Below are 11,730 nucleotides of genomic sequence, written 5' to 3'. Positions count from 1 at the left end.
TCTCTAGTTGTTATTGTTGTGGTGGTTATGTTTGTAGCAGCAGAGGAGAGGAGCATTGATGCATCTATGTGCTTTTATATGATGATGGTGGGTAGCATCTTATTTGGCATGACTAGTAGAGTAATTTAACTGGTAGTAACTGAGAGTGTGATACCCACCAGGCATGCTTGGTAGATTTGTCAAGGCTTGTGCTGCAGTGGGATGCATGCATATGCATGAACATGGGCTGAAAAAGCAAAGGCAGAGTAGTAGTAGCTGTAGATGCCAACTTTTGATATGCATGCATGCATTCTTTGCTTGCTTGTTTATATTCTTTTAAACTGAACAAAACATGCTCATCTATCTATCTTTCTGCTTTAGTATGTATGAGTACGTATGTATTGTATTTTTATTTGCCTTTGGAAAGTAAAGGTAATGTGAAAGGAAGAGAGAAAAAGAAAGGGAGGAAGACAGATGCTGCAGTCAGTCTCAGCCCAGCTTAATTTGAGTGGACAATCACCTGGCTGGCTGGCATGATGGTTGATCATGGGTCCCTCAGCTGCAGCTGGAGCTTGAGATGGGAGAATGGATGGATGCTCCAGAGCTTCAGCATGAAGAAAAGAGATTTGGTTCATCTTTCTTTTCATGATGCCTGCATGCATGCAGCTGGAGCCTAATCTGATTTCATCTCATGGATGGATGCTCCAGCTCAAGTATGGAAATATTACATTTTTCTCCAGCTTAGTGGCCAAGAGAGAGTGCAGTTAGTTACAGAGTAGCAGTAATGGTTGCTGGATGCAGTGACTTGCATGGGCATGGCTGATAAAGAAAATGGCAGAGTAGTAGCAGTAGCAGTAAAAAAGATGCCTGCAAACTTTGCATGCATTGTTTATATTCTTAGTAACATGTTCTTTCATTCTCTCTGCTTTACTAGTATGCATGTTTGAAAGGAATGGCAAAGAAAGGAAGAAGAATGCATGCAAAGTTGACTGCACTGGACGACTGATGGGTTGCCTTAATTTGACTGAATCACAATAATCTGGCTGGCATGATGGTTGATGATGGGTCCCTCAGCTGGAGGGAACGAGATCCTCTAACATCACCAAGGGATGTCAGGGAAGCTACAGTACCCTGACATCCCTTCTTCACATCCATATGATTAAGCCTAAAATGACTTGAATTAATTTGCAAATTATAAATCTACTGTACACATTTATAAAAATTACATGCAAACAAAATTATGGTGCAATAAAAATTAATTTCAGGTTTTATTTTTTATGGACAGTAACTGCGCATAATGTCTGTAACATCCCTTTTTCATTTTGCACCGGGATTGCACTGTAGCTTCGTGACATCCCTTCATGATGTTAGAGGATCAGTTCCCCAGTTGGAGTTGGATCTTTTAATCTCATCTCTCTGATGAATGCTCTAGCTGCAGCTGAGCATGAAGAAAAGCTTCCTTGATCTTTTCAGGACGCATGCAGCTGGATCTTTAATCTCATCATATCTCATGGATGGATGACCTGCTCCAGTTGACGCGTGAAAAGCTTGCTTAATCTTTCCTTGCTTCATCTCATGTGATGTATGTAGACACATGGAGCCAAGCATCTGCATCTCCTGTAGCAGATCCCCTAAAACCTGTATTTGAGGAGGAGAAAAAAAACAAGAGTTTCAGGGAGTTAAACACTAGCTAGCAGATTGCCTAAAACCAACTTTACTTTTTAAAAAAGTTAGTCTCACTCCCTACAAACCATCCCGAGATGACTATATTTGGTCCAACGCGTGACCCTAGAGTAAAAGTAGGGAGACAGCCGTGCCGCCCCGCTCATCGGGGAATGAAATCCACACCCCCCCCCCCCCCACCACTGCTCCGGTGACCCTCGCCGGTGCCGGAATGCCGCCGGTGACGAAGAATTTCATGAATCACGGGCGGAGCCATGGTCGGAATCACGGGCATTCTTCGCCTCGCGCCGTCGTGAGCTACCCACCCGGTTGCCCTTGCCCAAACATCCTTGTGCCCTATGGAACAACAATGGCAACTTTCGGAGCTAAATCCGACAAATCCTCTTGTAGGGTATCCTAACTTTGTGACTTGGCACGATGGTGGTGCTCTTACGGAGGAGATAATGCCCTATGTCATGCTTGTGTACATTGCATTGGAGTGTGTCCAAAGTTGAGGTAAAGTGCCAAGGGATTAAATATGATCTATGACCAGCCCGACCCCTGGCATACTAGGGGTCCTTGGGTTACAAAACTAGGTCGACTATGTTGGTGGAGGTGAAGTCGTTCATATATGTCTCCGGTATATTTGGATTGTTCTCCAAGTCTTCCTGAATATTCATGTACACCGCCATGGCCCGCCCAATGTGTCCTAGGACTGAACCGACATCCTTAACCCAGTCCACTAGGCCGGGAACCATTAGGGTGAGAAGCCCCGTAGACAGGTCAAGGCCAACAACTTTTGGACTCTAGGGCGTGCCTAGCCGGCCGTCTCACGCTGATAACACGACGGGCTCTTAGGTCCGTCTACCAGTCTCCCTCTCATGCTTTCACAGCGGCGGCTCCAAGGAGAGTGGCCACCATGCGTTGTGGTCGACGTCCGAGATGCTTCCGGGGTGATGGCAAACAAGGAGGAGGAGAAAGATGGTGATGTATGAGATGACACACGCCGTGTGCAGCTTCACCGACATGGCACATCCTAGGCAGTCGATTAATTGCATGAACCCAACGTATACTTTAGGGAAGTAAGTTATAGAGGATTCACTAGCTGTGGAAAAAAATATGATTTCCCTAAAAATATTAGTAGAGTGCGACATGGAGCACTTTTAACAGTTTTAGTATCGGGTTGCTAAATCCTCAGTGACTTGACGAAGTCTCGGTCTATGCTATATTCGTGAGATGTTACGTGAAGATCAGTGCAAAATTCTCTGTTTCTTCTTTCTTTATTTATATGTTTGGCTGAGACTTGGTTAAGGCTTGGTGGACTGAGATCTAACCACACCCTTTTATAGACTCTCCCTGTTTCATAAATGTAAGACAGTAGGAGTGTTGTTTAGGGTCAGAAATGCTGTTATATTATGGGACGGTGATATGGTAGAAATGCCATTATTGGGCAAGAGAGTGCAGGCATTTGCTACTTGTTGCACAGCATGGTGGTGTAAAAATGAAGTTGAGATGAATGGACGGAGAGTGGGCTCCCTCCCTCCTTCTCTCAGTGCAACAAAAACAAAAGGACGGACAACTTTACAGAGTGGAGTGTTGCACATCTCTCTGCTCTGCTTCCTCTTCCTCTAGCCTAGCTTTAGGTTTGTTTCACTGAGTGAGTGCTGGTGTGCTTTACTGCTTTTGCTTTGTTGCTTTGCTTAACAGTGAGTGGTGGTGCTGCTCCTCCCTCCTCCCTCCTCTCTTCACACAGCTCTGCTCTGCTCTGCTTTCTTCCTCCCTCCCTTCACTTTCACTCTAGAGGAGAGGAGAGGTGCTTCACTTTCCCCATCTCCTCCTCTACTCGAGGGGAGTGGAGTAGAGTGCCATAATCAATCAATCAATCAATCAGTCAGTCAGCCAGTCAGATAGATAGATACAGTATATGCTTACATAGCAACCAAGTAAGTAGCAAGAAACACCGGCCGGCGACCACTGGACTGCTCCGGCAGGTCTCCCTTCATTGGAGCAGAGCAGAGGAGAGCAGAGCAATGGCCGCCGAGACTCCTCCAACACAACATCTGAGCTCCTCTTCCTCTTGTTGGTCTTGCTGCTACCTGCACCACAGGCTTCCACATCTTCATCTTGCTCTGCTGCTGCACATCATCTTGTTCTTGTTGTGGTGCTCCTCCTTCCCGGCCGTCTCACGAGCTCAGATGCCTGGTACGTTAGGATCTTCTTCTTCTTCTTCTTCTCTGCTAATTCATCCGTCAGTTACCATCGGACAAGTAAGTAGCAGCTTCATGTAGTATCATTCATTTAACCAGAGCGAGATTTATCTAATTTAATCACACTGCGTCTGCACCTGCATGCCAATTCATCAGTGGATGATTTCAATCACTAACTCATCACCATCACCACACCTAATCCTTGATTTAATGACGTTAATTTACTAGTACTATTCCTAATTTCCTATTTGCTGCTGCAGGCTTCCTCAGCATCGACTGCGGCGGCGGCGCCAACTACACGGACGCCCGGGGCCTGCGCTGGACCTCCGACGCCGCCCTCATCGCCACCGGCACACCCATCTCAACCCCCAACACCTCCACCACCGACACCCAGCAGTACACCACCCTGCGCGCCTTCCCGTCCGACGGCGCCAAGCACTGCTACGCGCTCCCCGTCGCCACCCGCGCGCGCTACCTGCTGCGGGCCACCTTCCTCTACGCCGGCTTCGACGGCGACGACGCCTTCCCGGAGTTCGACCTCTACCTCGGCGCCACCCGCTGGTCCCCCGTCGTCGTCTACGACGGCGCCCGCCTCGTCACGAGGGAGGCCGTCGTGCTGGCGCAGTCCTCCACCGTCTCCGTCTGCCTCTCCAACGCCACCACGGGGCGGCCGTTTATATCCACCCTAGAGCTCCGGCCGCTCAACGGGTCGCTGTACCGCACCGACGCCGAGGCCCGCGCCTTCCTCGCCCTCGCCGCCCGCATCAACTTCGGCGCACCCTCGCCAGATCCCGTCAGGTCCGTGTTCCCCTTTCCCAATTCTTTTTCTTCTTCTCCTGATGATGATGATTTGAAAATGTAATCAATCATCTTTCACTTGCTATTCTTCCTACAAATCACTGGATTCGTAGACTATATGCCTACATACCAAATGGTGATTTTTTCTTTCACACAATTAAATTGTGGTCAACCAATTGAACCCAAAATTTGTCAACTCCAGCAAACGAGTGTCTTTTTTTGTCTGTACATTAATATCCTCCTTAAGATTTGGAATGCCCAGGCCACCAGAATCCTTCATCTTACAAACCGTGCCCCGATTGGTCAAGTCATGTTTTTGGTATGACACATATGTGGCATGAATTTCCCAAGCAGGTAGTTTCATAACAGACAGCAAGCAGCAAGCGCCTGAAAAACAACTCATTTTCCTCCAAAAGATAGCATTTTTCTCATCTTTTCCTCAGATAAAGGTTCCCTTTTAACCACCACTGTGACAACACATAATTCACCATTTTTTCCTCCAAAAGATAGCCTGGAGAAGAATTCTTCTCTGGATCAGAGAGCAGATCAGATTTTTTCAAAAAGGTTGAACCAAGATGGATGTTGGTCTCAGGTTCATAAACAAACAAACAAATCACCATTTTCCCTTTTAACCACTGTCACAACACATAATTCATGTCGACAAACCGGTAAGGTCTCAAACTCTTCCTTGTTAAAACCCGACCAAGGTAAGGTTCCACCAACAGAATCTATTTTTCCAAATCCTCTTATAACACTCCGAAAAAAAGGCATATCATGGAGGGATTTGATTTCTATGTAACAAGTAACAAGCCTCTGTTTGTAATTATACTTATCCAGTTACCATCAGGCAGTTGGCTGGGGGTCATCCATAACAGAAATATCAATATTTCCAGGCAGGGAAATGTGAGGGTGTTCATTACCAAAAGCAGCGCCGTCTAGTTCACGTGCACCAAAATATCTTTTATTTCCATTTTTATGTTTCAAAGAAATAATTTTCTTCTTCTTGTTGTTTTGGTCTTAATCGATTACAGTTCTCAGAGTGGGCCGCGGTGACCACCCTAGTGCGGCGCGATCGTTGTAAACACATGGATGGTTGGGGTGCTGCCCCATCTCACCCCCCCCCCCCCCCCCCTCTCTCTTTCACTTGTACCTTCCCCTGATCCCCTAAACTCTGTTACTTCTCTGATCATCAAATAAACGAAAATGATTCAGCCCCCATCCCCCCCGGTGACCTTCAAAAAAAATTTAAAAAATGATCATGGTTAATTCGATGAATGCAGGTATCCTGATGATCCGTACGACCGGATATGGGAGTCGGACATGGTCCGGCGGGCCAACTACCTGGTCGACGCGGCGCCCGGCACCGTCAACGTGTCCACCGACAAGCCGGTGTTCGTTGCCACGAGCGAGAGGCCGCCGGAGAAGGTGATGCAGACCGCCGTCGTAGGCACCCTAGGTGAGCTCACCTACCGGCTCAACCTCAACGGCTTCCCGGGCGATGGCTGGGCCTTCTCCTACTTCGCCGAGATCGAGGAGTCCATCGTCCCCGAGACACGCAAGTTCAAGCTCTTCATCCCTGGCCTACCCGACGTTAGCAAGGCCACCGTTGACGTCGGTGAGAATGCTCCTGGGAAGTTACGGCTCTACCAGCCAGGCTACTATAACGTGTCACTGCCCTTTGTGCTCTCATTTGCGTTTAGAAAGACCAATGACTCGTCCAGGGGACCAATTCTCAACGCATTCGAGATCTACAAGTATGTTGAGATTGAGCCCGGGTCCCCGGACGCGCTGGCCATGGCGAGCCTCGCGTCGCGGTACACGTCCTTCGGTGATTGGGCCAATGAAGGCGGCGATCCCTGCTGGCCCTCGCCGTGGTCCTGGGTCAGATGCTCCTCAGAACCACAACTAAGAGTGGTTTCAATGTATGTAATCCATTCACTTAACTCTCCATTCTATTGTTTCCTGATCTTGTGCTAATATTTAGCATATATCTGCGATTTAACAACCTTTAGTTGTGAACAGAAATCTTTCAGGGAAGAACTTGACAGGGGGCGTACCTCCGGAACTAGTGGCTTTATCATTCTTAGCAGAAATGTAACAACTTTCATCATTGCCTTTCTTATCACATCATGTCCGCTCATTAAACCATGAATTAACACCTCTATTCTATTACTTGTACACATGTCGTGATTGATCATGAATTTCTCTGCAGCCGACTTGATGATAACATGCTGACGGGCCCGATTCCAGACCTCGCCGCCTCTTCGAACCTCTCAATCATGTGATTCACCTGCCTCATTTCAGATTTTCAACTTTCCGCTACCGCTAGTTGCCTCTTTCTCATGTATGGATACTTAATTAATTTTCTCATTGAACAAAAATGCAGTCACTTTGAGAACAACCAGCTGACTGGCAGTGTGCCTTCATATTTGAGCAGCTTGCCCAAGCTCACCGAGCTGTGAGTCTTTCACCAAACCCTTGCTTAATTACTGTCCAATTAACTGCAGTTTGCCTGCCATATTAACACCTAGTCAGTTGTAATACCAAAGAGTTGCCATATTAACAAAGAGAATAGCATGCCCTTGTGAACTGACTGCCCAATATTATTCTACATATAATGCAGCTATCTTGAGAATAACAAGCTGTCTGGGTATATCCCCAAGGCTCTGAAAAGCAGAGGCATTATTTTCAAGTCGGTATTCTTTCCTTCATACACTACAAAAATTAGCATATTATTCCAGTAACGGTTATTTAAGTAGCTTGCTATCAGCTACTAATATTTAAGCTTTCCTCACTGTAAAATTTTCAGCTATGCTGGCAATATGGACCTGAAGGCAGGGAATGAAGAGAAGCACCACCTGATAATCATCATATCTGCGCTGCTTGGAGTATCCTTGTTGCTTGCAGTTTCCCTCTGTTGCTACGTGCTGACACGCAAAGCCAACAAGAAGAGCGCACCACCAGAAGGTCGCCTCCTCACATCTTGTTATATTTTTCTTGTAGTGTTTCCTTCTCAACTCTTCTATAACCTTCATTCATTCCGGTCCAGATGACCTTACAAAGGCGGCCCCGCCCGCGCACAAGCTGCAGAAGTCAGACGCGCCGTCGTGCGAAATCGCCACCGAGACTTGCCATCCCTTCAGATTATGCGACCTCGAAGAGGCGACCAAGAATTTTGAGAACAGGATCGGTTCCGGGGGTTTCGGGATAGTGTACTACGGGAAGCTGCCGGACGGAAGGGAGATTGCGGTGAAGGTGCCGACGAATGACTCGTACCAGGGGAAGAAGCAGTTCACAAACGAGGTTGGTTGTGTTCATTTGTTTGCCAGCAGAATGCTATTGTAGCCTTGGATACATGACGTGCGTGTTAAGTGAGTGATTCATGACATCTGTTGCTGCTGTTAATTTGTTCAGGTGTCATTGCTATCGAGGATACACCACAGGAACCTGGTGGCGTTTCTGGGGTACTGCCATGAAGACGGGAGGAACATCCTGGTCTATGAGTTCATGATGAATGGCACTCTCAAAGAGCATCTCCATGGTAATTTTCCTTTTGTTCCCGTACCTATTGGCTCAAATATATATAAAAAAAAGAATTTTCTTTTTCCAAATCAGACATGATCAAACCATGTGTTTGTTTGCAGGGCGTGACAAGCACATCAGCTGGATTCAGCGTCTTGAGATTGCAGAGGACTCGGCAAAGGGTCTGTAACTGTTCTGTAAATTCAGACATAAGCATATGTTCAGGTAGTAGTGCATTTCTGAACTTGTAAGAAACTGAATTTGGATGCAGGGATCGAGTACCTGCACAGCGGATGCACGCCGTCGATCATCCACCGGGACATCAAGACGAGCAACATCCTGCTGGACAAGCAGATGCGGGCCAAGGTGTCGGACTTTGGGCTGTCGAAGCTGGTCGCAGAGGAATCACACGCGTCCACCAACGTCCGTGGCACGCTTGGCTACCTGGATCCACAGTCAGTACTCATTTTTCATCAGCGTTTTTGCTCTCAGGCCAACTGAACGAACCCAAAACTGCAGACTGCAGTTTCAGATAGTAACATATGCATGTGTGTTGCATTTGTGTGGAAAATGCAGGTACTACATCTCTCAGCAGCTGACGGAGAAGAGCGACGTGTACAGCTTCGGGATCATCCTGCTGGAGCTCATCTCGGGGCGGCCGCCCATCTCGGCCATGACCTTCGGCGACCACTTCCGCAACATCGGCCCATGGGTCAGCCACCCAGCATCTCATTCTTTCTCATTGTTTCAGTGGAATAAATGTGTCATATATGTGGAAGTTGCTACTGACACATTGAAAACAACAACAAAAATGAAAATGCTTTAGGCCAAGTTCTACTACGAGAGCGGTGACATCGAGGCGGTGGTGGACCCGGCCATCTCCGGGGAGTACCGTGACGTGCACTCGGTGTGGAAGGTGGCGGAGACGGCGGTGCGGTGCATCGACGCGGACGCGAGGAGGCGCCCCTGCATGGCGGAGGTGGTGAAGGAGGTGCAGGAGGCGATGGCGCTGGAGCGGCCCCCGAGCGAGGCGTCGGCGTTGGAGCGGAGGGCGTCGTTCCCGTTCTCGCCGGCGGGGGCGAGGTCGGGCACCGTGCGGTCCCACGACATGATCATGGACAAGCTGATGCGGGAGGAGGACGAGGAGTCGAGCTCCTTCCCCAACACCCTCCGTCACCCCGAGCTGCGCTGATCCGTTTTGTGGATTCGTTTCAAAAGTGAAACCTTGGCTCGGAACTGGCTCAAATTTTTCTCTCTTCCCGGGAGTTTGTTTTGTGGTTTCCCAAAATTTTGTTGATGATGGTTTGGAATTGTAAACTAATTGATGTAGGAGTAGCACTTGGGTATTATTGTAGACACAAAAGAAGATTGATTTGGTCTTTTTTAGAACAAAAAGGATTTTGATTTTGTATTGGCACGGGGAACAGAGCTGGCAGTATAGAAAAAGATTGGTTTTTTATTTTTAATTTTTCTGGTTGAAAAAAAGACTGGTTTTTTCTGGTGGGCCGAATCTGTCCGGCAACAGAAATGGTACGAGGGTTGTGTCGCTGGGCTTTGTGTGGGCCGAGCGGGGGCAGAGTGGTAAATTCACAGTGAGGGGCAGTTGGAGGTCGCGATTAGGGTTTCCAGGCGCCGCCGCCGCTAAAAAAACAGACAGCTTTCTTTCTCGGCTAAGCTAAACCCTCACCCACAGCCGCAGCAGAGCAGAGGGAGAGTAGATAAACCCAACCCAAACCCCTCCCTCTCTCCCTCCATTCGAACCAAACCCGAGGGAGCCGCCGCCCGCGGAATCCAAACTTTTTCCCTCCATCCCCTTCCCCGCGCGATCAATCGATCGCTTGATCAAGCGCTTGATCGAGCGATCGGAGCCGATCGGGGAGCAGCGGCGATCAGGAATCGATCCGTGCTCCGCATACAAGATGTCGCCGGCGGAGATGGAGTCCGACAAGGTCGTTGAGGCGGCGGCGGATCCTGAGGAGCGAGGCGCTGGCGACCCCAAGGCCTGCGACGACTGCAACACCACCAAGACGCCGCTCTGGCGCGGCGGACCCAACGGACCAAAGGTACGCTCTTTGCTCTCTTTCCTTCTTCTTTTCCCCTTTCAATCGATCTGTCCTCTTCCTCTCGATTCCTCTCCTGTTCCTGCCTGCGATCGAATGCCTCATCCGATCCGATCCGATCGACTGATTCGAATTGATTTGATTTGATTCGATCGCAGTCGCTGTGCAACGCGTGCGGGATCCGGTACCGGAAGAGGCGGCGGGTGGCCATGGGGCTCGACCCGGAGGCCAAGAGGAAGCCCAAGAGGGACGACGCCGCCATATCCATATCCAAGGCAGCAGCCGAAGCAGCAGCACAGGCTTCTACTACCAAGGAGGAGGACACCAAGGCAGGGGACCAGAAGGCCGACGATGAGAAGGCGGCCAAGAAGACCAAGAAGACGGCGACGACGCACACCGTGGAGCTCCACATGGTTGGGTTCGCCAAGGACGCGGTGCTGAAGCAGCAGCAGCGGCGGCGGCGGCAGATGCGACGGAGGAAGCCGTCGTGCCTGGGCGAGGAGGAGCGCGCCGCCATCCTCCTCATGTCACTCTCCTCAGGCGTAATATACGCCTGACCCATCCTTAGTCTTTGATCACCTGCACCTTTGATGGGATAGATCCCAGATGAATATGAAGAGAATCGTTGAGTTAATAATCATCTATGTTATGATGATGTGCTCCTAGATTAGCAACCTACCTATGTTGGTTGGTTGCTGCTTACCGTTCTTTCGTTGCTAGCTAGTTGTTGGTAGTGAGTGAGTACTTGATCGTCGTCATGTTACTGTTAATGCCTGTTTGTGTTTGTCCTAAGTATGTACCGTCTGACTTGATCTGCAATGCAATGCAATGCAATGCTCTTCTCTTGTGTGATGATGCATCTTAATCCTGTGTTGCTGTCAATTTTTGTACTTTGTTGAAGCAGAGTAGAAGAGAGTAGGGCTCAAGTAGGGGAGAGTGGGGCAAGAGGTGATGATCATCTATCTCATCATCAATTCCATTCCATGACATTCCTGTGAATGTGACTTATGAGTGTTTCATGATGAGGTGATGATCCTCTCTCCCTCCAGTAGTACATCCTAAGTAACCAATGAATGAATGGATGGATGGATGGATGCTTGCTTCAGGTTTGCATCCTCCTCATAACTTATCTCCCTACTTGGAAAGAAAGGGGAAAAGGGCAGTAAAGCCATTCCTTCACTAGTCACCTATTGTCACTTTGTCAGGTGCTGCTGCTGCTGCTACAAGGAATAGGACAATGAATCCTGGATGGTATCTTTTGCAGGAATTGCTAGAAATGGAGTGGTGTGCAGGCAGCAAAAGTCGACAAGAATGTTTCTTCTTCTGGATTGTGCCTTCAACTTCCAACACCAACTTTATTATCATCCCTGTATACATACATCCAACAACAATCTTCTCTGTGCACTGTCTTTGCTCCTGCTAGCTGCACTACTAGTACATGCCTTCCTCCTCATCCTTTGTACTCCCTCCGTTCTGAATTATTTGTCGCACGTATGGATGTA

The 11,730-nt window shown here is 48.6% G+C and overlaps 2 protein-coding genes across 2 annotated transcripts; both read left to right on the top strand.

Annotated features, from left to right (window-relative positions):
- Window positions 1–3,267: 3,267 nt before the first annotated feature.
- LOC123072918 (probable LRR receptor-like serine/threonine-protein kinase At1g67720) lies at window positions 3,268–9,634 on the top strand. The gene is made up of 14 exons (XM_044496589.1): window positions 3,268–3,843; window positions 4,109–4,646; window positions 5,927–6,568; window positions 6,669–6,740; window positions 6,859–6,927; window positions 7,033–7,104; window positions 7,270–7,338; window positions 7,456–7,613; window positions 7,696–7,949; window positions 8,061–8,187; window positions 8,291–8,350; window positions 8,440–8,623; window positions 8,745–8,880; window positions 8,995–9,634. Exons 1-14 carry the CDS (start codon window positions 3,672–3,674, stop codon window positions 9,358–9,360), a joined length of 2,919 nt encoding a protein of 972 aa, XP_044352524.1. The 5' UTR covers window positions 3,268–3,671; the 3' UTR covers window positions 9,361–9,634.
- Window positions 9,635–9,819: 185 nt separating this feature from the next.
- On the top strand, window positions 9,820–11,093 carry LOC123072919 (GATA transcription factor 17). Its single transcript, XM_044496590.1, has 2 exons — window positions 9,820–10,231; window positions 10,387–11,093. Exons 1-2 carry the CDS (start codon window positions 10,088–10,090, stop codon window positions 10,783–10,785), a joined length of 543 nt encoding a protein of 180 aa, XP_044352525.1. The 5' UTR covers window positions 9,820–10,087; the 3' UTR covers window positions 10,786–11,093.
- The last annotated feature ends 637 nt before the right edge of the window (window positions 11,094–11,730 follow it).

Source organism: Triticum aestivum, chromosome 3B, assembly GCF_018294505.1.
Source record: "Triticum aestivum cultivar Chinese Spring chromosome 3B, IWGSC CS RefSeq v2.1, whole genome shotgun sequence".
NCBI classification, from domain to species: domain Eukaryota; kingdom Viridiplantae; phylum Streptophyta; class Magnoliopsida; order Poales; family Poaceae; genus Triticum; species Triticum aestivum.
This window is presented reverse-complemented; position numbering and strand designations above follow the sequence as displayed.